Genomic DNA, 27736 nt, shown 5'->3' on the forward strand with positions numbered 1-27736 from the left:
ATGTGCTGATGGTGTGACGCTCCGGTGTCACAAGATGGTTCTATAGCATAAATGTGCTGATGATGTGACGCTCCGGTGTCACAGGATGGATTATATAGCATAAATGTGCTGGTGGTGTGACGCTCTCAGGTGTCACAAGATGGTTATATAGCATAAATGTGCTGATGGTCTGATGCTCAGGTGTCACAAGATTATAAAACATAAATGTGGTGATGGTGTGATGCTCAGGTGTCACAAGGTGGTTATATACTGTAGCATAAACGTGCTGATGGTTTGAAGATCAGGTGTCACCATTTTGACCTTTTAAATTAAAATGTGCCCTCTCGATTGAAAAATGTGCCCTCGCGATTGAAAAATGTGCCCTTCCCGTGGTCAGCACCCTGCCCTAAAAAAATTCTAGAGTGAACACTATTGATGATGTACAAAAGTGACAATTGTCGTATAGTCGGACTGTACCTGCACCAGATGGCCCTGAAGCAAGTGTTCCGTCAGACCGTACACACAGGGCGACCCAGATTTTGGTTGAGCGACGTGCTACAGCACAATCGCTCAGCATGCCGCAATGTGCTGTGATATGGGGGGGATTAATACAGCATGGTGCTTTTGTAAGGGGAGTGTTTTAAGGTTGCATGGTTCTTTGGCAAGTGGGCTTAACTCTACATGGTGCCAACATAAGGGTGGGTAAAGTAGGTTTTACCCTGTTTAAAGCTGGCTGGGGAGGAGGGGGGGAGGAGTGCATGCTGCTGGGTGTGGGGGAGGGACAGTGCACTGGCACCGGTTGTGGGGGATGTAGGGGGTGAACTGGTGCCATCTCCCACCCCTAATGCCAGGCCACCCCCCCCCCCTCCATCTCCCACACCCAGCGCACTCTTATCCTCTTAGATCGCAAAAAATAACAGGCGCCAGTGCACTCTCTCCCTCCATCTAATACACAAGGGCCCAGTGCACTCTCTCCCCCATCCATCTCACACCCAGCGCTAGTGCACTCTCCCCTCTATCTCCCAAACCCAGTGGCAATATATCCCCCCCCCCCACACACACCCAGCACCAGTGTGCACCCCCCCCCCCCCCAACCCAGCGGCAGTATATCCCCCACACACACCCAACCAGTGCACCGCAACCCCCCCAGCACCAGAGTGCCGTGCCCCCCGCCCATACCCAGCTGCAGTATATCCCCCCCCCACACACCCAACACCAGTGCACCGCAAACCCCCCCCCCACATACCCAGCTGCGGTATATCCCTCTCCCCCCCCCCCACACCCAGCACCAGTGCACTCTCCCCTCTATCTCCCAAACCCAGTGACAGTATACCCCCCCCACACACAACCCCTCTCCCCCCCATACCCAGCTGCAGTATATCCCTCCTCCCCCCCAGACACTCAGCACCATTGCACTCCCCCCCCCCCCCCCCCCAAATATCTCCCAAACCCAGCGGGAGTAAACACCCCCCCACCCCACCAGAGCGCACTCCCACATACCCAGAGGCAGTATATCCCCCCCCCCCCCCCCACACACACTCTACTCTACTCCCCCTCCCCCACATGCGGCGGCTGTGGCAGAGCACCCCCCCTCCCCCCACACACATACCCAGCATCAGCGCACTGCGCACCCCTCACCAATTTCCCAAACCCAGCGACAGTGCACTCTACCCCCCCCTCCCCTTCCAAACACAGCAGCAGTGCACCCCTCCCCCATACCCAGCGGCGGCAGGACACCAGGCACCTGTGCACCCCTCCCCAATGTAATTCCCGACAACAGGCACACCTCCCCAATACCCAGCGGTGGCAGGAAAGCCGGGGCTCGTGCACTCTCTCTCCCTCCACCCATCTAACACACCAGGGACATAGATGGGGGGGAGTGTAAACGTGGGGTGCCGCAAGTGTGATAAACTCCCGGGAAAGTGTACCAACCTGATGCCGTCGTGGGACTCATAACCACGCACGCGCTGTTTCCTGCAGCGGGAAAACTGTGCTGCGTGCTGGCTGCTTCCCCTAATGACGACAGCAGTCACATGGAAGTGACGTCATCAAACCTCCTTTCCAGGAGCCGCTACCGTATAAATAAAGAGATCGTCGCAACGATGGCGACGGTCAGTGTGGAAGATGGAAGGTGCCGAGCCCGGAGAGACGCATTGGCGACCAGAGTCCGGAGAGATTACTGCTGAGGGGGATGAGCTATGTGCCGTGTGAGTGCTGCTGATTGGCATGTGTATGTATGTAATGGTAGTTTTACCCAAACCCAGCCAGCTTTCAAGTATACCCATGCTTAAGCACAGGTGACGGTCAGTTTGGTGTAACCTGTGTGGGAAGCTCTGCATTAAGGTATGTAGCGGATAGAAACCAGTCAGCTGCTTTGTATGTACCCTGCAGCTAGCACCATGAATTCCTGTAGCTGTCTGATGGAAGTACATGTCCTAAAATGCCCTCGCCAACTTAAGCTGCCAGGGTATGATGATATTGTAGTGCAAGTGCTCTCACCTGGGGATCCACAGGTTGTTCCCACTGTCAGCTGTCCTTATTTTGGGTGGGATGCACGAACATCCGCTGCCCCTCTCTGCTGCACATCGCTGGCTACTGCAGGAATAATGATCACATGTGATAACTATTGGGAAGGACCGCTCTTGCGTTAAGAGCTGTCCTTTGCAATGTGCGGCGGGTCCCTTCTCCCTCCCTGGACCCCTACTGCTGCTTAGGGATGGCCATCGATGATTAGAAATCATCGCTGGTTTATGGCCGATGTCGAATAGTTTTGCCATCGATGGGCGAGAACCAGATGGTTTCCCACCATCGATGTAAAGCTTAAACGAATAGTTTCGGTTTTGCTTTTTCCCTACAGTGCTGCAACATGGAGCATAGCTCCGCCTGTGACACCTGCAAAGCCCCACCCCTGCATTTTGATTGGCCCACAGGCCACTCTATCAGAGAAAATGGATGACCATCGATATCCATAGAATGGTTATAGACTATCGATGGGCAGTTGCACTTTTGGCATCGATGGCAAAGGCAACGATGGCCATCCCTACTGCTGCTGCTTGGCCAGGGCTGCTCCTCCCTGCACCTGGAATAGGTACAGGGAGGAGGAGTTCACTGGTCTGGGCAGCGCAGCAGGAGACTGCCTTGACACAGGTGTTTAAGCCTCTGGAGACATGGACAGAAAGTTCTGCTGTGGTGATAATTGATTAGCTTTGATTCCTGCCTGTAGCAATTAGTGCAGATAATTGTGTCCAACTTCCAGCCAAAGTTGATGTTTATAACAAAGGCATGCCTGTATTTGTTAAATTATTTGCAACATGGTTTGTTTTAAGGTCCATACACACTGGGCGACTATGCCCAGCGTGTATGGACAGTGATGATAGCGGCTTTCCCCTTGCCCGGCGCCGACTGAGGGGGGGGGGGAGGACGGCGTTGCATAGCGAAGCCGTTCTTAAAGCCACTCATCTGCTGATAATACCAGCAGATGAACGGCTTTCCCGGCGATGTTGCGGGAGTGAGCAGCAGCGCTCATCGTTGGGGCATACACACTGGGTGGCTTTGGCTTTGTGCAGAAAGCCGCTCAAACCTGCTGTTTTTAGAAGCAAATTGTAACAATTTGGGTTTATTTACAAAGTATTAGACTGCAAAACTTGGCAATTCTAATAGTGTTGATCTTTTAAATAAGACCTGTTGGAAGCACCTTGTAAAACTCCATTGTGTGTAATTTTACATACATACATACGCATGAAGAAAGATGGCAATCTGTGGCTTTCTTTGTGAAAATAAAAATAATTCATTCTGGCCTCACTTATGCCTTGAATTATATTTATTTTCATAAAGAAAACCCCAGAGTGCCATCTATCTTCATGCAAAAATATTTTATTATTATTAATAATAATATCCCCTGTTCCCCAACTCCGCTGCCTGGGTGTCACTCTTGACTCCTCCCTCTCCTTTGCACCCCACATCCAAGCCCTGGCCCATTCTTGCCTGTTCCAGTTACGCAACATTGCTCGCATCAGGCCCTTTCTCTCAGAGTGCAACTAAGCTGATCATCCACTCATTAGTCATCTCACGGCTTGACTACTGTAATGCTCTTCTCACCGGCCTCGCTCAATCCCAACTAGCTCCTCTCCAATCTGTCCTCAATGCTGCAGCCAGGCTTATCTTCCTCTCCCGCCGCTCTAACTCTACTACTCCCCTTCAACAAAATCTGCACTGGCTTCCATTCCCCTACAGAATCCTCTTCAAACACCTCACACTCACATACAGGGCCATCTCTAATTCCATTGCTCCATATATCTCTAACCATCTCCATTCATACACCCTCCCGCCCTCTACGGTCAGCTGACGACTGTCGTCTCTCCTCCACCCTGATCACTGCTTCCCATGCTAGAGTACAGGACTTTGCCCGTGCTGCACCCCTTCAGTGGAATGCACTCCCTCGCTCCATTAGACTCTCCCCGACCTTGCAAAGCTTCAAACGGGCACTGAAAACTCACCTATTCATCAAAGTGTACCCTTCCACTGCATAAACCAGCTAGTTCTCCGACCCCTTGCCTGTTTACATCCTGCTATCTAATAACCACCCCCTCGCTTGCACCTCTTGTAATCTGTCTGTCTCCCCTTCCTACTAGATTGTAAACTCCTCTGAGTAGGGCCCTCTTCCCTCCTGTTGTCAAAGCCCACTTCTCTTCACATTTCACTCACAGCTCTCCTTTACTCCAACACTCAGTGACCATCTTCATACTCATCTCCATCATTGGCCTCAAGACTCTAGTTTTATGTTGATTGGGTCCTCACTACTTACATTTAAGCTGTAATGTGTTTTGAACTGTGGTGCTCTTTATTTGTACTGTATTTTTGTTATTTATTCAATGCTATGCTAAATTTTGTCTCCCTGTATTGTTCCTTTGTACGGCGCTGCGAAACACTTGTGGCGCCTTATAAATAAAATTATTATTATCATTATTATTATTATTATTATTATTATTCCAAATCTTTAATTGGGTATATAGTTTGTCTAACTATAGGACTTTATAATTGGGAGGATAGTGTCAAGTCTTCAGAATTTTAAAAGTAATTGTTCCCTCTCCCTTCCTGTACTCAGTGTGGAGCCAACCAGAGACCATCTGGCGCCTCCTAGGCTTTCCAATCTTGGGGAGGACACAGACTATGGACCCCAAGAGATGGATGACCTCCGAATAAAGGTATTTTCATTGGCAGAATCTGAGGCTGACACCACCCAGGTATAACTAGCACAGACCATGACTATTTAGAACCATACAGGAGGCTTCATTTATAAGGAGAGGTTAACCCCCAAAAAATAATAATAATTATACACACTGCCCAAAAAAATAAAGGGAACACGAATGTAACATATCCTAGATCTGAATGAAATATTCTTATTAAATACTTTGTTCTTTACATAGTTTAATGTGCTGACAACAAAATCACACACATTATCAATGGAAATCAAATTTATTAACTCATGGAGGCCTGGATGTGGAGTCCCATTCAAGATTAAAGTGGAAAAACACACTACAGGCTGATCCAACTCTGTATGTAATGTCCTTAAAGCAAGTGAAAATGAGGCTCAGTAGTGTAGCCTCCACGTGCCTGTATGACCTCCATACAATGCCTGGGAATGCTCCTGATGAGGTGGCGGATGGTCTCCTGAGGGATCTCCTCCCAGACCTGGACAAAAGCATCCGCTAACTCCTGGACAGTCTGTGGCATTGGTGGATGGAGCGAGACATGATGTCCCAGATGTGCTCAATTGGATTTAGGTCTGGGGGACGGACAGGCCAGTCCATAGCATCAATGCCTTCATCTTGCAGGAACTGCTGACACACTCCAGCCACATGAGGTTTAGCATTGTCTTGCATTAGGAGGAACCCAGGGCCAACCGCACCAACATATGGTCTCACAAGGGGTCTGAGGATCTCATCTTGGTACCTAATGGCAGTCAGGCGAGCACATGGAGGGCTGAGCGGCCCCCAAAGAAATGCCACCCCACACCATTGCTGACCCACTGCCAAACCGGTCATGCTGGAGGATGTTGCAGGCAGCAAAATGTTCTCGTTGGCGTCTCCAAACTCAGTCACGTCTGTCACTTAAACTTGCTTTAATCTGTGAACACCACAGGGCGCCAGTGGTGACTTTGCCAATCTTGGTGTTCTCTGGCAAATGCCAAATGTCCTGCACGGTGTCCATCTGTGGATGTCGGGCCCTCATGGAGTCTGTTTCTGACTGAGTAGACACATGCACATTTGTGGCCTGCTGGAGGTCTTTTTGCAGGGCTCTGGCAGTGCTCCTCCTGTTCCTCCTTGCACAAAGGGAAGGTAGCGGTACTGCTGCTGGGTTGTTGGCCTCCTCCACGTCTCCTGATGTACTGGCTTGTCTCCAGGTAGCGCCTCCATGCTCTGGACACTACGCTGGCAGACACAGCAAACCTTCTTGCCACAGCTCGCATTGATGTGCCATCCTGGATGAGCTGCACTACCTGAGCCACTTGTGTGGGTTGTAGACTCCGTCTCATGCTACCCCTAGAGTGAAAGCACCGCCAGCATTCAGAAGTGACCAAAACATGAGCCAGAAAGCATAGGAGCTGATAAGTGGTCTGTGGTCACTACCTGCAGAACAACTCCTTTATTGGGGGTGTCTTTCTAATTGCCTATAATATTCCCCTGTTGTCTATTCAATTTGCACAACAGCATGTGAAATTGATTGTTAATCAGTGTTTCTTCCTAAGTGAACAGTTTGATTTCACAGAAGTGTGATTGACTTGGAGTTACATTGTGGTGTTGAAGTGTTCCCTTTGTTTGAGCACCCTAGAGTAAAATGACTATACTCGAGGGTGCCATGATTCAAAATAGTTTGTGTATAGAGCAGTGGTTCTCTCAGGCATTGGCACTCCAGAGTTGATGCTTAAACAGGATTGCGCTATTTCACCTCATTGCTTTGAATCTCATATCACGGAAGGCTATATGCGCAATCAAAGTGCTTATGAGACTGGAAATGAACATTACTAAGTAAACACTTTGTTTAACTGGAGTTCCTATACCTTTTTACCTATACCAGAGGTTCCCAAACCAGTCCTCGAGGTACCCAAAGGTACTAATTAAATAAGCTGTGCACAAACTTGGTTTTCCTTTAAAATCTGGACCACTAGGGAGTCTTGGGTACTGTTTGTGAACCTCTAGTCCAGGCATGTCCAACCTGCCCTCCAGCTGTTGTGAAACTACACATGCCAGCATGCCTTGCCATAGTTCTGCTATTAGGGAATGCTGGGATGTATAGTTTCACGACAGCTGATGCCCGCAGGTTGGATGTGCCTGCTCTAGGCTATGTTATTCATCCTTCTGGTGCATTAAAATGATATTATTTCCTCTTCCTCCCCATGGCAGCCACTAATGAATTAAGGGTACTTGTGAGTTATCCGGGCTGCCGATTTTTTTTTTTTTTTTTTTTCATCGCGTCCGAAATCGTGGGCATCGCGTCGGTCGTGGCCGTTATAAGGAGCCGCGACGCGATGCCCACGATTTCCCATAGACAGTAATGTTAAAAGACACGGTGGACCCGATTTCCCATAGACAGCAATGTTAAAATAAAATGACAATGAAATTGGCCATTTCACATTGGATATGTTTTAAAAAAAAAAAAAGTTTCATGGCCCCCCACCACCGTTAACGCCACCCCGCTATTGACGCCAACCCGAAGCGTGGCGAGCGCAGCGAGCCCGCGAGGGGCGGCGGTACACGTCCTCCGACCTTTTCATGCCCTACTATCCACTAGGGTGTGGAGTGAGAATAGAATAGTGTGGCGAGCCACTGAGCCCGAAGCGTGGCGAGCCACACTATTCTATTCTCCCTCCACGCCCTAGTGGATAGTAGGGCATGAAAAGGTCAGAGGACGCGTACCGCTGCGCTCGCCACGCTTCGGGTTGGCGTCAATAGCGGGGTGGCGTTAACGGTGGTGGGGGGCCATGAAACTTTTTTTTTTTAAAAACATATTGGCCAATTTCACATTGTCATTTTATTTTAACATTGCTGTCTATGGGAAATCGGGTCCATCGTGTCTTTTAACATTACTGTGTATGGGAAATCGTGGGCATCGCGTCGCGGCCCCTTATAACGGCCACGACCGACGCGATGCCCCCGATTTGGGGCTAAATCGCGGGCGTCGGTCGGGTGTCCTTAAGTTAACCAAACTTAAGGACAAAATCGGCAGCCCGGATAACTCACAAGTACCGAATTAAGTCCTGTTGGGTAGTACACTGGAAAGGAAACCCAAAAAAAACCCCACTGCCCCCTATATAAGCTCCTCCTACATATCAGTGTTTTTTTTTTTTCCACTGCCTAGTGCTGTTGGGGTTGAGGCATGTATATGGAATAGGTACCCCGCTGTCGAGTGCAGTAAGTGGTACCTGTGTCTGCTGGGTGACCAAGTTTGGAGCAGGCGTTTTAGGCTGAAGAGGAGCGGGGTGCCTTCCGGACACAGGGGTTGGCATCTGAGAAGGTAACCCGGGATGTCCAGGTAGGGCCCTGCGGGCACTCGTGGCAGTGCTGTTCTTCGGCTGACGTCAGGGGGCGTGACCCGGCCTGAGGTGATGGTGCACGCAATCCCGGCTGGCGTCTGACCTCAGGGAGGCGTGATCTGGCCGAAGGTGGATGGTGTGTGTACTGTCCCGGCCAGCATCTGACGTCAGAAGGCGTGATGCGGCAGGGAGGCGCTGGCGGAGCGTGCACGCATCATAAGAACGCGCCCAGCAACCGATACCGATGGTAGAAGCCGGAGTCACAGGCATACCCGGCGGCAAAACGTGGAGACGGTGACTACAAGTCTTGTTTTTGCACTTCTGACCCAGCAGACTGGTAAGACTCCTGAGACAGCTTTTGGCTGGAGGAGTACATTATGCTATGCTTGGAGGAATATTGATTGTGTTATTGCTTTAGGCTGTAAAGCCAAATAGCGGCATAATGGAGGAGGATAAAAGGCAGCAAAGGAAATCAGGGTAAGCCAGGATTTAAAGATGAGTGATATTTAATTTTTTATTATGAATGGTGATTATTATTAGGTATTGGATCAAGAGGAGAGGTAGTAGAGTAGGAGTATAAGAGTGTGGATACTTTTTCATTTGTGGGCTCAAATGAAGAGATTCAGAGGGTTCAGGTGGGGAAGAAAGAGGGTTAGAGGTTTTGGAATAGCATACCATTTCATCTGTTATTAATCTTGTCCTTAAAGTAGGAGGCAAGTTCTTGTGCACTGATGGTAGCCGGAGGGGGAGGGTACAGAAGAGATTTAGGGTTGGTGGCATGAGAAGGGATGAGAGAGAGAGTGGTAATATGTTTGGCAGTGTCCAAAGCATTGCAGTAGGAGTGGTAGCTAGTCTTATATGTGTGGAAATCAGTCATATTACGAGATTTGCGCCATTGGAGTTCTACTTTACGTGATTACAGATTCAGATGAATCTGAGGCAGGCCCGGCATTTAGGACAGAGGAAGAGGGATAATTATTTCAGGAAAAAGAAACCGATTTTAACCCAGATCTGCTCGATTACCTTTTGTCCCTTTAGAAGAGAAGAAGAGGGGAATCTTCAAGACCTATTTAGAGATAAGAAGAAAAAGGTGAAGCAATTTCCATTTTCCAAAACCTTAAAAGATGTGGTGGAAGAGGAGTGGCTTCACCCAGATAAAGTGGCAGTGCCACTAAGGGTGTTAAAGATGTACCCGTTTGACCCAGAACTGGTTAAAACATGGAAAAGCACCAAAAGTAGACGCCGCCATTGCCCGCATATCAAGGAAAACTACTCTTCAGGTGCATACACACGTACAGATTTTCTGTCTGATCTATCTGGTGGTAACAACAAACTGGAAATGTATGGGAGCAGTATGTCATATGCTCCCATACATTTCCAGGTTTTTGTTCCCACCAGATAGATCAGACAGAAAATCTGTACATGTGTACGCACCTTTCCACTGGAGGATGCGAATGTATTTAAAGACTCTATGGAGAGGAAAATAGAGATGAATTTAAGAAAGCAGCATGTAACATCTGGAGCTGCAATAAAGGCATCCTCAGCAATGGCGATAACATCTAAAGTCCTGGTGTCAGGACCTTGAGTCTGATATGTTAGACGGAATAAAGAGAACAGAGTTGATGGAAGATGGTTCAGAATATTCAAATGGCGGTGGAATTTCTCTGCGGCGCCTCTCAAGATGTGTTTTGGCAGCGAGATCAAACGCAACAGCAGTGACAAGAGCCCTCTGGCTAAAGCCATGGGTGGCTGACAATCAGTCAAAGAATAAGCTGATATCATTTACCTTTTTCAAGGAAAATATCTGTTCGGCCAACAATTGGACGAAATTATCACAAATTTCGGTACTTATGTATTATCTGGGCTCCCATGTTAAATGCACCCTATTTTTCATACCCCTACTATCCAACTACGCATGGAGTTGATTTTATATAGCGTGGCGAGCGCAGCGAGCCCCGCAAGGGGACGCGGTCTCATCAGAAAAACGGGAGCCCAGATATTACATAAGTACCCAAATTTCTGGCGGTAAGTCTGTGTGGTTACCCCAGGATAAAACTACAAGAAGAGGTCAATTCAACAAAAGTCCTTGTTATTCGACAGACTACAAGGAAGCAAAGACTTATAGGCCTGGCAGAAATTTTAGGCCATGGTTTGGGAATAGAACCACTTTTTTGTGGCCAAAGGGGCAGAGAAGGCGGATTTGCCTTCAGTCAGACACAATGACACCAGAGAAAGAGTTGGTTGCAAGCTAATGCATTACAAGCAAGTCTGGTACCGATCGACCAAAGATATGTGGGTTCTAGAGGTCATATCTTCTGGTTCCAAAATATAATTTTTTCAATCTGCTGGGCGATTGGATAGAAGAATCCCCTGTTCCAAAGAACTGGGAGGAAAGATTGTCTCTATTCACCAGCCTTCAAGTAATGGTGGACCAGGGTGTAGTCAAAATAGTCTCAAAGCAGCAAGAAAACTGAGGATGGCAGTCAAGGTTTTTTGTTGTAAAAAAAAAAACCCTCAGGGGGTTTAAGAACCATATTAGATCTAAGAAGACTAAACGCATATGTTCACGTAAAAAAATTCAAAATGGAATCCATCAGGTCGTCTCTTCCAGATATCGAAAAAGGAGCATATTTGACAACAATAGACTTAAAAGATGCCTACGTGCACATTCCAATATTTATAGGACACCAAAAATATCTGCAATTTCGGTTAAGAGGAATTACTTACCAAATTCATGTCACTGCCATTCGGCCTGTCAACGTCACCAAAAACTTTTACAAAGATACTGGTAGTACTAGAGGCCAACCTCGGAATACAGGGGGTGTCAATTTGGCCGTATTTGGATGATCTACTTATGGCACAATCAGAAGTACATGCGGTTCAACATACAAAGCTGGTTCTAGATTACCTGAAAAAGCATGGTTGGTTAATAAATTTACCAGACGTCACCTCAAGCCTTCACAAAGGGTAAAGTATCTAGGAGTTATTCTGGATACAAGTTCCGTTAACTTTATTCGCATGGAAGATGGATGTTTAAGACTGAACAAAGAAGGAGTCTTTTAGGAAAGTGAGGCATTCAGAAGAATGCATGCGAATATTAGGTCTCATGTCAGCTGCGTTAGACACTATACCATGGGCCAGATTTTCTATACGGTCGCTACACAACTTTTCTAGGACATTGGGACGGAGATGCAAAAGATTTACTTATCAAGAGGTAACAGCAGATCTCAAATGGTGGAGCAGCATGGAAAGATTGAGCCAGGGAAGATCTTTTGCAACAGGAGTGCAAATTTTGGTAACAGATGCCGGCAAAACAGGCTGGGGAGCTGTATGCGAACAATGGACAGCACAAGGAGAATGGAGTACAGAGATGAGCCAAGCCCACTCTAATATAAGAGACATGAGGGCAGTGATGGCATGCCTGAAGTTCCAGAGTCCTTTAATAAATAAGGAGGTTGTGATCTGTCGTGACGTACATAAACAAGCAAGGGGAACAAGAAGCAAAACTCTAAGGGCAGTATTCAATGAGAAAAGTTCTCCGTGTTTTGTGGAGAATTTGTGCTTTGTTCGCCTTGGACGGAGCATTTTGCTCTCCAAAAGCGAGCAACCCTATTCAATGTGAAATATTCTCCGTCTTTCGAAGTGATTTTCTCCGTGTAGCAATTCTCCATCTTTTGATGGGGAGCTGGAATGTGAACTTTTAAACTAAAAGGTGTTTTTTTTTTTTTTTTTTTTTTGGTGTCAAAAAAATCAGTTTTTTTTCTGTGAAGGGGCATGTTATTTTTATTCATGTGCTTATAGCACATGAATATATATTGCACATGAATATATATTTAATAATAAAAAAAAAATTTACTTTTTTTTTTTTTTAATTTTTTTTACAGTGCAGCCAGCAGGGGGCCGGAGCGCTCGAGCCGCTCATTACATATTCATATATTCACTGCACCCGATCGTTAATATGCACGATCGGATGCAGTGAATACTGGGTCCCCCGCTGGCTATAGGGGGGGGGCTGCCTGGGTCACGGAGAGCCCACCTGCCCTCCACATTCCTCTGGAGCAGCCAGGGAGACTTTAATCTCTCTGGCTGCTTCCGTCCCCCGGCTCCCTGCCGCGGACGCTCGTCTGCTGCAGGGGTTAAGACTCGCCGCGAGTGGCGGCGAGTCTTAAATACATTGAATAGTGGGAGCAGGAGGCTCCGGAACATGGAGAGCGAAATAAAACGCTCTCCATGCACGGAGAACTTTCACATTGAATACTGCCCTAATAATTAGAAGCGGCAAAAGTTCTTCAATGGGCAGAACATTACGTCAGGAGTCTCAAGGCTGTCTTTATCGCGGGCAAAGAGAATCAGATAGCAGAAACAGAATAGCTCCAGGAGTGGGATCTTTCCCCAGAAATATTTGCAACAATTATAAGAATATGGGGTCTACCACAGGTGGACTTGATGGCAACAGGGAGGAATGCAAAGGTACCATGCTAAATCTCCAGACACTGGGAGCCAGGGTCATGGAAAGCAGATGCGTTGATGACAACTTGGGATGTAGAACTGTCTTATGTGTTTCCACCATTTCCAGTTATTCAGACTACTAAACAAGATAAAGGAGAAGGGCATGGTTTGCCAAATTAACGCAGAGGAACTATGGATGTTACCAGATCACAAAGATCTAATTCAGCAAGGCCGTTACTATCAAACAACCAGACAACTGGAAGCCAACGGCCTGGTTACTGAGGCCAGGACATTAAGAAGGGGGTTTTCTGAGAAGGTTGTCGGTACCCTCTTAAAATCAAGAAAATCCTCAACATACAAGTACATACTACAGAATATGGAGGAAGTATGCATTTTTGTAAGTCAGGCAACAAAAATGAGAGAATGGTAACTACAATTCTGGAGTTTCTTCAAACAGGATTCGAGAAGAACCTTTTGGCAAGGTCACGAAGAGTACAGATATCTGCTCTATAGTGCAATGATAGATATGAAAGTTGCAGACAATAAATATATACAAAGGTTTGTGCAGGCAATTAAGAGAATTAGACTGGCATTCCATAATCCCTTGGCACCATGGGACCTCAATATGGTTCTAAATGTGTTGACGGAAGCTCCGTTTGAGCCTCTAGAGGAAGTGTTGTTGAAGTTTCTTACAATCAAAGTAGTTTTTTTGGGTAGCAATTACCTCTGCAAGGAGGGTCTCAGTTACAGGCCTTGTGGGCAGAAGAACCTTTAATTAACTTTTTTTAAGATAGGGCAGTTTTGAGGACAAATCCTCACTTCTTGCTAAAAGTGGTTTCAAAATTCCATATAAACCTGGAGATGATTCTGCCATCTTTTTGTGCAAATCCTACAAACTCCAAAGAGGCAAGACTTCATAATCTGGATGTGAGCAGAGCATTGAAGATCTACATAAAGAGGTTGCAGTCCTGGAGAAAATCAAAGAAACTGTATGATAGCGCAAAGGTGGGCAACAGGCGGCCCGTGAGACGCTTATGTCTGGCCCGCCGCACAGACCTTTATTACTATGACAAGTGGCCCGACTAGCATAAGCCGCTTGTCATTTTACCAGCTGATTTTGCGTGCAGAGATTTTCAGCCACCAACATGAATGCCTGGCTGCACTGCACACAGCATTACTGGGAGTGTGGGAGGACGCGGCAGCTGCCTCCCCGCCATTGGTTGGTGTGGCCGCCACGTCACTGCATCCCCTCCCAGAGCCCAGTAATGCTGTGCAGGGTGGGAGCTCTCTAGTTTTGGCAGACTCAAGCAGCTACTGTGCAGATATGCAGCTAGTTCTCCTCTCTCCTGGCTTCCCCCCTCTCAGGCACTGGAAAATGTAACAGTAATTAAAAGTAAGGAGCAATTTTATGTGTGTGTGTGTGTGTGTGTGTGTGTGTGTGTATATATATATATGTATATGTATATGTATATGTATATATATGTATATATATGTATATGTATATGTGTGTATATATATATATATATATATATATATATATATATATATATATATATATATATATATATATATATATATATATATATATATATATATATATATATATATATATATATATATACCTGGTGTAACAGGCGGCACTCGCTGGCTGTAAATAACTGAGACCACTCAGCGGTTCGTTATCAGGGTTACTAACCCTAACGAACCGCTGAGTGGTCTCAGTTATTTACAGCCAGCGAGTGCCGCCTGTTACACCAGGTAGATTGGGACAACCGTCCAGGGGAAGGCACCGCAGAAGAAGTTTTTGATTGTTGTAACCAGAGTGCCAGGATCTCGGCTATTACTATATATATATATATATATATATATATATATATATATAATTATTATTTTTTTTTTTTTAGTCTTTACAAGGGATCGGCACTGCCCGCCATATCAAACTTGTACTTGCCCGGGTGCTCGTCCGTTTGTGAGGTTGCCCCCACACATGTACAGCAGTCAAAAGAGGAACGTCACTCCAGGTCTTGTGCAAAAAAAACCCCGAAGTTTTACTAGTGCCTACGGCGTTTCAGGCCAAGCCCGTCTTCAGGACATACTCATTAAAACATTGACAAATGACATACATTTATACATTTGTGTTACTCACCCATCCCGGTGCTGCCCGCTCCCGCATCCGCCCACCGGCGTGTTCTCCGTCTCTCTTCTGGGGTCATCATGTTGGACGGGCAACACTGCGATGCACTCTATGGTGTATCTAAAACATAAGCAAAAATGACATGATCATATCTCCTTGTATCTTCTTATCCTATGTATATTCCTGTGTGCATGTGAAATTAATAAAAATACAAATGAGCAATGTTACGTATTTGATCATGGCACCCTGCTTCAAAACGGTGACGTCATTAGTGCAATTTCTATAGTGATCACTAGGTGGCACTGGTACTATTCCTGCTTATACTACATATTATACCAGTCATTTACCACTTATACCCCTTTTCCAATAGCAGAAATAATAATCTGAAAGGTACAAAACGGTATTTAAACTGCATTTACCTTTACATCATGCAATATGAAAGGGGTTTAACTGTCTTTTGACCAGTTTTAAGACACGTTTAGAAAATCGGGTTGAAAGCAGGTTTTTGCAATGTGAAAGCAGTATGAGTGGAAACGCTCCCAACCCGGTATATTTGAAAACCAGAGCTGATTGGAGCTTCTGGGGTATGTTTATGTGCACTTTTTACATGTCTAGGTGCACCAATGGCTCAGGTATACTGCAAGAAACAGTTTTCACAATAGTTTTATGTGTCGTGTGTGAATCCTGAAACATCGTGAGCCAGTAGTGGGAATAAAATGTATTTATTGAAAACGGTGCACAAAATTACTGTACTGGTAAGATCTGTGTTGCAGCAGCTGTTGATAGCCGGGGCAGGGCTAAAGGACACAGCAAGCTGGTGGCAGTCACCTGTAGGGAAATGCAGTCTTGGGTCAAGGAAGGTGACAGGGTGTCATCGAAGGCTGGCGTCCCAAGCACCTCCGGCGGTGCACCGTGCACGTACCTGATACCCGCTGGTTCTTCTCCCGTCTGGAGGGTCCTTCGGCGTTGTCCATGGCCTGGAGACTTTACCGGCGTCTGCTTCAGGGGAGGATGCCGGCTGTCGATCCATGCCGCTTCCACAGCAAGCAGCCGCACTTCTGGGTTCTGTGGGGATCGCGCAGTCGGAAGCGTGAGCTGGTTGGTGGAGCAGGGTGGGCTCAACTCCCGGACGGGAGGAGACTTGGAGGATGATGCTGTGGTGTGTGATCCAACGCATTTCTGCCCTTGTGGGGCCTTTCTCAAGGATACATGGTGTTGCTGGTGAGCCGTGTTTATAGGGGTTGTTGGTCACTCCCCCTTAGTGGGTGGTGGCCATGGGTTCCAGGAGCTGTCCGTCAGAATGGCTGTGTGATCACCTCATTGGATGGAGTTCTATGTCAGTTTTCTGTACAGCGAAAGTCTCAATGCAGTGTGTGCATATGTTGGTCATTTTGAGTGCAGCCCTGGGATTGCTAATGGAGGTTCGTAATCGACATTGTGTGCATACACTGTTGACACACCATGTCGACCAATTGTTGGGGACAGTGTAATAATTCTGCGCTATCTGTGTAGGTATACAGATGTGGCAGTGATCTCTCTAAAGGGTGTATTTGTGTCCCCTTTGGAGATGTCGTATTCTGGTGGTTACTCTGTGGGTGATGCCATATATCTTCTGGAGACTGTCCCCAGATTAAAGTCTATGTTCAGCCCTTTGGGTGCTAGTGTCTGCAGTTAGAAAATCCAAAATAATTCTCTTCTGTCAAGTTGTTGAGCAAAGTCCCCTCCTATTTTTCTTTGGTGCTTCTATAATGGTGAATTGCAAACCCTTGGGATTGCAGTGATGTTTGGCTTTGAAATGAGAGGACACACTGTGCTGATCGAAACCTCTTTTTTATGTTCCTCACATGCTCATACAGTCTGGCACTCAGACTTAACGGTTCACCCCACATACTCTAGATTGCAGGGACATCTCAATAGGTATGACACCTGTGGTATTGCATGTGAAGTGTTTCCTATGTACGAATGTTTAATCAAACCTTTGTCAAGATCAGTTTAACAAAAGAATAAACATACCTTTTATCCTGCACAGTGCATCAGCCGCCCGCCTCCTACTTCCGGGTCCCTCAGACGTCACCAAACAGCAGCGTGCGTTCCAGGGCGCAGTGTGATGAGACTGACAGTGCTGCTCTTCCGGGTTCAGAGGGCGGGTTGCCGGGCAACACATCTAAATAAAGTGACATACAATTAAAATGCAACATGGAACAAACCATTTACAAACAGAACGATAAAGCAAATGAGCCAGAATGTACGATCATAAGTATGGGGCACAGGATCAGAGATCAACTCAAGTGGTCTGTACATGCAGCGCTAAGGCTGTCCACCGTATTAGCAAATCTATCGCTATCAGACCACTCTGATGGTTCATGCACCAATGTTCAACTGAACCTGTATATCCAAAGCCACTGAAAAAAACGAAATAACTGGCAAGTGTTGCATCAAAGGCATGATGTCCAATAACAATAATACAATGCAGGATAAAAGGTATGTTTTATTCTTTTGTTAAACTGATCTTTGATTAAAACCGAAATGTTGGTCACTTCTTGGACTGATTATTTCACGCTACACAGACCCTTGAGTGCCGCTCCCCCCTTTGCGCTTGTCGGACCACGCCATATATACATATATGTGTGCGGCCCTAGAATATTCTCTGAAAGTGTTAAGCGCCCCCCCCCCCCCCCCCCCTAGCCAAAATTGTTCCCACCCCTGTGCTAGAGGGTGCAAAGAAAGGCTTAGGAGCTACAAAAATGACTATCCAGATGGATAAAAACCTGTATCATTGAGGCTTATAATGTCGGGAAATTGGCACTTCCAGTGGGGCTGAAGGCACATTCGACAAGAGCCTTAGCGGCGTCTTGGGCAGAAAAAGGGGCAGCATCATTGGAAGAAGTCTGTAAAGCAGCTTGTTGGTCATCAGTACATACATTCACCAAGCATTACAGAGTAAATGTGGTGGCTTCTGAAGATGCTAGACTCGGAAGAAATATTCTTAGCGCGGTAGTTTAAAAAAAAAAGAGAGAAAAAGAAAGGACTGCGCATACAGAGAAGCAAAGGTGAATTAACCTGTATCCTTCCAGTGATGTAATATTATTTTGGTACCTGCCCAGTGAAATGAACTGCTAGGGTATACCCAGAAGTATGCTGCCATGGGGAGGTAGAGGAAAGTACCTGCTAATAGGTTTTCCTCTACTCCACCATGGCAGCTGTTTTCCCAGCCCTGCGGGTTAAGGTGTTGAGGGAGCGTATTATGTTATATACGGTATGATTGTTATAAAGCTTGAAAATTGAAGACACAGAGCCTTGTGGGGGCGGTCCTTATATAGGGCCAGTGTCTTTGTTTCCTTTCCCGATATCTACCCAGGAGTATGCTGCCATGGTGGAGTAGAGGAAAGCCTATTAGCAAGCAATAATCTGTACTTTTACTTTATCTCCTTCATGTCTAATGGGGCCTACACACAGGGCGACTGAGCTGAGTGGTGCAAGGTCGCTCGGCACACAGCGCGGCACAGCAATGTGTGCTGAGCGATCTGTCACAGATCGCTCAGAGAACACTGGCCTTGACTGGTGATCTGACTAGATTTATCCTGCGTGCAGGCTCTTCATGACCGGGTAACATTGATGTGTGAGGCCACCTATTGCTATGGCCCCTACACACGGAGCGATATAGGGTCATTATCTAAGCAATCTAGTCAGATTGCTTAAAAAGTAGGCTGAAATTGCCCTGTGCATAGGCCTTATAGTAATGACCATTTCACCTTGTCTGTCTAGGGCCCAGCAGCATGTCCCATTTAGAGAGCAAGCTTACATACTACCTTCAGAGCTTTTTCAGTGGCAAAGGAAAAGTGTCCATGATTGTTAACATCTGTCAGTCTGCCTCTGCTTATGATAATGCATAGATATGAATGATAAGGATTAGCTAAGATTGATAACCCAAAATTGTATATATTTACTTACCTTTAAATATAACGGCAACGCTGAAATGATTGCACACCAACACAACCTTTTTATAAAATATATGACCATGCTTTACTTGAAAAATATCTTCATTACCGGTATCTGCAAATGCAGACTTAACTCAAGAAACATAAAATTGATTAGATCAGTGGTTCCCAAACTGTGTGCCGTGGCTCCCTGGGGTGCCTCGGGACACATGCAGGGGTGCCCTTGGTTGGTGGTCCAGGACCAACTCAAAATTTTTAATGGTTTGTTATTAATGAGCAAAACCAGTGCTGGTGCCTGCCAATCATAAAATGTGTACAAACAGAAGCAAATCCTGCCCTTTACCACATAACTGACCCTAAGAATTGCATGTAAACCCAATCTAAATTTGATTTTTTTTTGGCCATGGGGTGCCGTGAAACAATTCTGATACTCTACGGTGCCGTGATTCAAAAAAGATTGGGAACCCCTGGATTAGATAATACTTAAACAGTAATTCTAAATCAAATCAAAATGGAACCCTTTCAAGGACAGTGATTGGCAATGATTAAACCTCCTTCATAGTTACCTCCAGCCCCCTGTGCTTGCTTGTTCTTCCTCAACTGCCTGCCTCCTCCTTCTCTAACTCTGATATTTAAACCTTAATCACATTAATTACTCATAAGCATTAAATCTTATTGGCAAGCTCTGCTTTCAATCATGATGTCATAATTAACCCAACACCCAACTTCCTTGTTTCTAGGCAAAGATTCTGTGGCCTTTGGGGTCTACGCATGTGTGGCCCTGTTCCCATATTGATAAGTTTGTGGAGTCTAGGTGTCTGTCCTTGCTCCATTATACTGTCAACATCACATTCTTAAGCTTCTAAAACCAAAAACAATTCTCTATGAGAAATCACTTTTACAGCACTGTTCTGTATCTTCAGCCATTTTATAATGTTATGCAAGTCATGATGGCCATAATGGTTGCTGTTTCTAACAAACACCTGCTGCGTATTACAAGGGGTAGGCCTCATACGCCGTGGCTAGTAGCTTGTGCAACAAGCTAACGCCACCTGCAGCAATAAATAACAATATTTGAGAACAGAGTATAACAAAAGCAAAGAATTATTGATGCGTTATTTCTGTTTTAACAGACGAGACTCTTAATGTTCTAAAATTTCCAGGAGTTGCTCAAAAGGTATGAACGGTGATGAAGCGGGTGTGCGTCGCATGACTGCAATTCTGGCATGTTACTGATTATTTTTTTGGGTGGATTAAAATGTGAAGATTGGGCTAAAAGGGGTAAAGTGTTGGGGCTAGGGGTGTATCCAAATATCCATAGATCTGGTGTTGTGAAATATTGGGGATCCGTGCAGCAAGTGTTTATCAATGACTGTATTGGAGTATGCCATCACTGCTGCCATGACCCCACCCTCTCCCTCCTCCCCTCCTACATCCCCACTCCCCTCCTTCCAACCCCTGTCCTCATTTTACCCCACCACTGCTGCTGAAGTCCACTCTATCCTTCAATCCGCTTCTCCCTCCACCTGCCCGCTTGATCCTATCCCCTCCAATATTATCCGTCGTCTCAGTCCGTCAGTCTGCTCTCACCTGGCTCACCTGTTTAATCTTTCCCTATCCTCTGGGATCTTCCCTTCCTCCTTCAAACACGCTCTTGTCTCCCCAATTCTCAAAAAAACAAATCTGGACCCCAACTCCCCATCCAACTACAGGCCCATCTCCCTCCTCCCTTTTGCCTCCAAACTCCTAGAACGTCTGACCTATAATCGTCTCCTAAACCACCTTACTGCTAACTCCATTCTCGACCCCCTCCAATCCGGGTTCCGCCCTTTACATTCCACTGAAACTGCCCTGACCAAAGTCACTAACGATCTAATATCGGCTAAATCCAAAGGCCTCTTCTCTATCCTCATCCAGCTTGATCTGTCAGCTGCCTTTGACACTGTTGACCACCCTCTCCTGCTCAACACACTCCGCTCCTTTGGCATCACTGGCACGGTATTCTCCTGGTTCACCTCATACCTCTCCGATCGCTCCTTCTCCGTCTCCACTCCGAGCTCCTCCTCTCCTACTACCCCGCAGCCAGTCGGTGTTCCCCAAGGGTCTGTCCTTGGCCCTCTCCTCTTCTCTCTCTACACCACCTCTCTGGGCACTCTCATCAGCTCCTATGGTTTTCATTACCACCTTTATGCTGATGATACCCTAATCTATCTCTCTTCCCCCGATCTATCCCCATCACTCCTGTCCAAGGTCTCTGAATGCCTCACAGCCATCTCAGCCTGGATGACCCAACGCTTCCTGAAGCTAAACATGGCTAAAACTGAACTTCTAATCTTCCATCCCCCGAACATCCCCTCTTCTCCCACTATCTCCATCAGTATTGGTGAAACCGAGATCACCTCCACCGACCAAACGCGCTGCCTTGGTGTCATCATTGACTCCTCCCTCTCTTTCACCCCCCACATTCGTGCTCTCTCACAGTCTTGCCGCTTTCACCTACGCAACATCTCACGCATAAGACCATTCCTCTCCACTGACGCGACCAAAATTCTCATTCACTCTCTTGTCATCTCCCGCCTTGACTACTGCAACATCCTTCTCTCCGGGCTACCTCTCACCCGCCTCGCACCTCTCCAATCCATTCTTAACGCTGCTGCTAGGCTCATCTTCCTCTCCCGCCGCTCTACCTCCGCCTCCCCCCTCTGTCTATCTCTTCACTGGCTCCCCATTCCTTTCCGAGTTCTCTTTAAACTCCTCACCACCACCTACAAAGCTCTCTCCTCCTCCACCGCTCCTTACCTCTCTTCACTGATCTCTATCCACACTCCCTCCCGTCCTCTTCGCTCCATCGCTGACCGCCGACTGACCTCTCACCTAATCACCTCCTCCCACTCCCGTGTCCAAGACTTCTCTCGCGCTGCCCCCCTGCACTGGAACAACCTCCCGCCACCCATCAGGCTTTCTGATTCCCTTACCTCCTTCAAGCGCTCCCTCAAAACCCACTTTTTTCGACTAGCCTATCCCTCCTCCTAACCTCTTTTGATCCTCTTATCCTGCCTCCGTTCCCCTCCGTTCCTACTTATCCTATTGTTTTTCGTTCGTCCACCCACCTATTTTTAGTATGTTAACTCTTATGAGTAGGGCCCTCCTTCCTCACGTACTCACCCTACCTCTTTACCTCACCTGTGCTCCTGTCCTGTTCTTCCCTTCCTCTACTTCATCTTTAGTCTCCTTGACAATTTTGACACCTACTTCTGAACTGATGCTGATTTTAGTTCTACCAGCTATACCCCCATTTATACTGTATTTTTCAACACACCCTGTACGTTACCTCGTCATTTTTTTGTTTGCTATGTACGGCGCTGCGGACACTTTGCGGCGCCCTATAAATAAACTTACTACTACTACTACTACTATGCCTTGTAAACTACTAATACATTGTGAATATTCTCTTCATGTGATCAGGATCAAAGTCTGGATACATGCGAGGCTTCAAGAAGCAAGGAGCAGCATGATGATGATGACAATTCTTTCCTAATCAAAAAGGAAGATTATGCGGTACTCTCTCCCCTAGACATGTTCTATTTGGGGGGATATTAGATGTGGGCAACATCATATTCTAAATAAAATCTATTCATCTAGGCATGGCTGAGAGCTATGGAAATTGCTAAACAGCAAGTAAAGCTCGACCTGTTAACTGAATGTAAACAGCACATGGAACTTCGGGAGCAATGCTTCAAGTAAGTGCCCCATCCATGGCCAGGAAATCTTAAGGCAGGACTCGACAAAACCCGGGGGCCAGGTCGCCATGGCGACCAGATTCTGCTTCCTGGCGACCAGATTTGCCAGGAAACTGAACCCCCGGGCAGAGTGGTGGCTTGATAGCAGCGGGCTGCGTAGTTCACAACTATCCCGGGTCCTGGCTGCTGGGAGATGGACAGGAAGAGGCTGCTGGCAGCAGCGTCTCTGTATGCAGCGGGTTCCTGTGGCTTGCTATCCTATCAGCACTTACAGCAGCCTTGGGTGCCTGTTTCAGACACGTAAAAAGATGGCGCCACAGTGGGTTAATGTTCAATATAACAGCCAGCCCGGCGGCAGCCCGGCAGAGCAGTGCAGAACTCTCCCGGCTGCCGCTGCGTCAGAGCTGGTCAGCAGCGCGCCTATTACACGAGCTAATCGGGAGCCGTGCTTGAGCTTTGAAATAGGCGCGCTGCTGACCTGCTCTGATACAGTGGCAGCCGGGAGAGTTCTGCACCGGGCTGCCGCCGTGCTGGCTGTTATAGTAAACATTAACCCACCATGGCGCCATCTTTTTACGTGTCTGAAACAGGCACCCAAGGCTGCTGTAAGTGCTGATAGGATAGCAAGCCACGGGCACCCGCTGCTTACAGAGACGCTGCTGCCAGCTCCCTGCCTCTCCCTGTCAATCTCCCGTGTTTTACCGGGCTGCCACTATGCTGGCTGTTGCATTAAACATTATAACCCACCACGGGGACCCGCTGCTTATGCAGAGGCTCCAGAGAACAGAGGGTTTTTTTCTGAGTCTGCCCCTGCCTGGCATCAAGCCACAAACCCATAGCAATGAGCATGTAGGTAAGCAGCACTGTGGCATAATATGCCATGGGCATTATGGCATGTGGTAATATATGTAATGGGCATTATGGTGTTTGGTTTACCGTGTAATGGGCATTACGGTGTGTGGGGTATATGTAATGGGCATTATTGTGTGTGGTATAATATGCAAAAGGTTTTTCAGTGTGTGGCATAATGGGCATTGTGGCATGTAGGTATGTGTAATGGGTATGTGACGTGTAATAGGCATAATGGTGTTACTTTTCGGTGCACACTGTCACTATTTTTTTTCTGGCTCCTACATTTTCATCCTGGCTCCTAGATTTTTAAAATAATTGTCAAACCCTGTCTTAAGGTGCCCACACACTAGAAAGATCTGCGATCTTAAGATGTGCGCATAAATTAGCCTTGAAAAATTTTTGTCCATCCTGGACAAAACATTTCAGGCAAGCGCACATCTTTACCAAAGATTTCTCTTAAGATCCCATGTGTGTTCCTATGGATCTTTTGTTAAATCTTCTGATCTTTCATGCAGCATGTAAGATCAGAAGACTTAGCAAAAGATCCACAGGAGCGCGCATTGGACCGAAATCTTCCAATTATCGGAAATCGGCCCAAAAATCGTTCTAGTGTGAGCACCTTTTTTTTTTTTTTTTTTTTTTTTTTTTTTTGTGTGTGAATTTCAACATGAAACCAATCCCTAGGTTTGCTGCTGACTATCTTGCATATGCATTTATATGGTACTTATGTATTATCTGGGCTCCCATGTTAAATGCACCCTATTTTTTCATACCCCTACTATCCAACTACGCATTGAGTTGATATAGTGTGGCGAGTGCAGCGAGCCACCATGCCCGAAGCGTGGTGAGCGCAGCGAGCCCCGCGAGGGGACGCGGTCTCATAAGAAAAACGGGAGCCCAGATATTACATAAGTACCCTTTATATTTATAGTGTCTCCTAGGACATTAAACCAGAAACTTCCTTTTTTGTTTATTTTAAATAAATTTGTATAGTGAAGACCTGTAAGTCCAACAACCTGAATGAGGTGTATGAATTGTTGCAGTTAGCAGCATTGTCTCCTTCAGCTGCCCTGTCTGGTTTAATCTCTCACCTTTTGTACAATAGGCAAAGTCTGCAGAAGGAGCTGAAGGTTATGGAGGAGAAGTATGAGGCGGCGTTGCTGAATTGCACCTGCAATAAAAGTCTTTCCACTGATCAGGTATATAGACTAGTATGGACAGTTGTATCTGACAGGCTGGGATTGCTGTGCATTACAGCTTATAAAGGCAGTTGGAGCACTTTATAGGCTTCCTGCTGGTGTCCATTATCAGGTGATTTTTAAAGTGACTTCTGTCACCCGTTGGCTGCATGCATGTCAATCCTAGTCGGAACCTTAATTCATGGCATTGTATAAGTAATTGAGTGTGTGGGAGAGAGTTTGGGATGTGGTTTGAGGGTCTGCTTCAGTTGCACTTTTGCTAAGATAGCAAAACTGCAGCTGCAGTCACCCGGTGCAGGGCAAGGACGCTCTGGAATGAGAGTTGCAATCTAATTGTGGTCACATAGCAAAAAACCATGACTGGCTGCAAAGGAAGGTGCAACGCTGCCATTTTTTTGTCACCCATCCACCTCAAAACTGGTTTGGACATTCCTGCATAATGTGTGTGTTGCACGCCGCCGTCCGGTGCTCTCAGTGCCCGGACGGACGGCGAGTGGGGAGTGCAGCAGCAGTGCTGCCGATGCGTTCCAAGCCTCCTCCTGAGGCAGAGCGTCGGGGCGTTGCTAGGCAACGTCCCCGGCTTCCGCCCGGCCGCAACTCTCGCGCGAGCCTGACGTCACTCAGGCAGCGCGGAATTTGAATAAGAAGCCGGCGTCTGCTGGGCACAGACGCTGGTTATAGCGCTTCTCCTGCGTGTTCCCGGTCCTGAGCGCTTCCTACAGCCTCCCTTCCCTGGACCTGCTCCTAGGTAGTGCCTGCCTGTCCTGCTTGCGGTTCCCCTTACAGGATGCTGGACCAGCCCCGCCGTGGGCTCAGCGTATGTTTTTTTTTTGCCTATACTGCTTCCAGCTTCTCTTTCCGTCCCTTCTTCCATTTAATCATTTTGTGCTAGGCAGGGTATCCGTTATTCCATTCCCCAGTGTTTGCTTTGGGGAGTCGCTTCCTTGTACTCTTTTGTTTTATGGTGATTCCCCGTCCAACATCCCAGGTGTTTGCGACGAGGTCGCATTCCCGTCTTCGGCCAGGTGCCGGCAGACAGGGGTTTGTTTCCAGCCAGGTCCTGTAGATAGTTTATCCTTTTGAGTTACCCCTGGCGATCCCTTATCCTTTGTCCACACATAGACCTAGCTGCATCGGGGTTGGAGCGGGCCTAACTCACTCCTTCGGACGCGGCGGCCACAGGTGAAGCCTAGTTCCCGCAGGGATTTGTCATCTGCCCGGGGTTCTCAACAGAGTCAGCGTAGGTTTTGCTGTGGCTGTCCTGACCGGCGGTCCCGGCTACGGGCTCATGCCTGACTTCCCTTCCCCCATCTCCCGTTACCTATACTCCAGGCCTTACGGCAAACGTAACAGTGTGTCCCCCCCTAACAATGCTTCACTGGTCAGCAAAATGCACAGAGCATGTGTACTGTGGGCACTAACACGTGCACAGTAGTGTGACAATTGCCTGATAGTGATTTTTGCAGCGTTGGCTGAATTGGCCCCATTGTTTATATGTCCCACAATAGTAAATGGCATTTATCTGAAAGCTAAGCTGGGATTCACAGACAGGCCTTATCTGCTAGACATTCTTTCCTATTAATTTCTAGTTTCCTGGGATACTTAGTATCATATACGATGTGCTATTTATGAAAACTATTTTCTCATGCCCTTCTACATCGCTTATAGCTTCCAACATTTTACCCTATTACAGTGTATTCCACAGCAATTCTTGTTTTAATTATTTCCAGCTGCTTGTCTCAACAAAGACCACGTTGTGTTCTCAAACAGTTTATAAATGTGTTCTTTGGTAGAAGAGTCTACCGATTCAAGATACATACCCCACTTTTTGTGAAATTTTCCTATACCATTTTCTATATCAGGCAAAGTGGCCTGACGTTCAAAGTACACAGTTTTCATTAACATATTCGACACCTCCTGCAGCCTTGGGGCTGATCTCTTTATCCAGTGTCTCATTATACACTTCTGTGCGACAGTTATGATGACTAAGTGTAGGTATTATTTATTTTGCCCTAGCTCCCAGACCGACAGGTTTGCAAACAGGCATGCCAGTGGGTGTTTTTTAACAGAGATGTGAAAAATTTTATTTATAAAATTAACAACCTTATTCCAAAATACTGCTATCTTCCTGCATTGCCATATATTGTGATAGAAGGTGGCTTCTCTAGCTGAGCATTTGGGGCATGCCCCAGATTCTTCAGGTACCATGCGTTTCCTTTGTGTTTGTGATATGTAAGCTCTGATTAGCTTGAAGTGTGTTTCCTGCAGGGAGGCCGAGTGTAGGTATTTGCATATTTCGTGGTTGTGTTTTAATATTATCTGTTCGTCTTTCACCTCAGGGATGTCTTTCTGCCACGCTCTAGTTGTGTTACTCCATACTTTTGCCACCTTAGATTAGGTCACCATTAAGTAGTAGTATCTTAGTCTGTAAACACAGGTCCCCATCATAATCAGCAGGGAGTGAATTGGGTCATTAGTAGCTGTTAGGCATCGTTTGTATAAAATGTCTCGTCTGCAAGAACATGTAAAACTGATCATTAGTAATTGGGTATTTTTCTTTCAGGGCTGAGAATGACAGAACCCCCCTCCCGGGTCAAAGACATCTCTGATTGAGCAGATACCTGCCTCCCTCCACCCGTTATATCTTGTGTTTTGCAATCCCGGGATGAACAGCGGGTTGCCCCACAGAGTGGTGAAGTGGGATGATGAGGGGTCTCTTCCCAATTTTTTGTTTGTATGTATCCATGCTATGTATGTATGTGCTTGTCAATAAAATATTATATAAGGCCTGAGGAGGTAGTTTTTTCTTTGGGGAGTGCAGTAAAGCAATTGGTGAATAAGGGGAGAATAATTCCATTTCCAAATCGTAATTTATGAAAACCGAACGTTTCCATGTCCAATCAGACACATAC

General features: G+C 46.7%; 1 protein-coding gene across 1 annotated transcript; it reads left to right on the plus strand.

Moving 5' to 3' along the window:
- The first annotated feature begins 2002 nt into the window (after window positions 1-2002).
- On the plus strand, window positions 2003-27616 carry LOC146025603 (uncharacterized). The gene is made up of 6 exons (XM_083155529.1): window positions 2003-2186; window positions 5084-5183; window positions 22499-22591; window positions 22676-22773; window positions 24731-24824; window positions 27388-27616. Exons 1-6 carry the CDS (start codon window positions 2104-2106, stop codon window positions 27391-27393), a joined length of 474 nt encoding a protein of 157 aa, XP_083011655.1. The 5' UTR covers window positions 2003-2103; the 3' UTR covers window positions 27394-27616.
- The last annotated feature ends 120 nt before the right edge of the window (window positions 27617-27736 follow it).

This window comes from Crinia signifera, chromosome 8, assembly GCF_055691185.1.
Source record: "Crinia signifera chromosome 8, ASM5569118v1, whole genome shotgun sequence".
Lineage (NCBI taxonomy): Eukaryota > Metazoa > Chordata > Amphibia > Anura > Myobatrachidae > Crinia > Crinia signifera.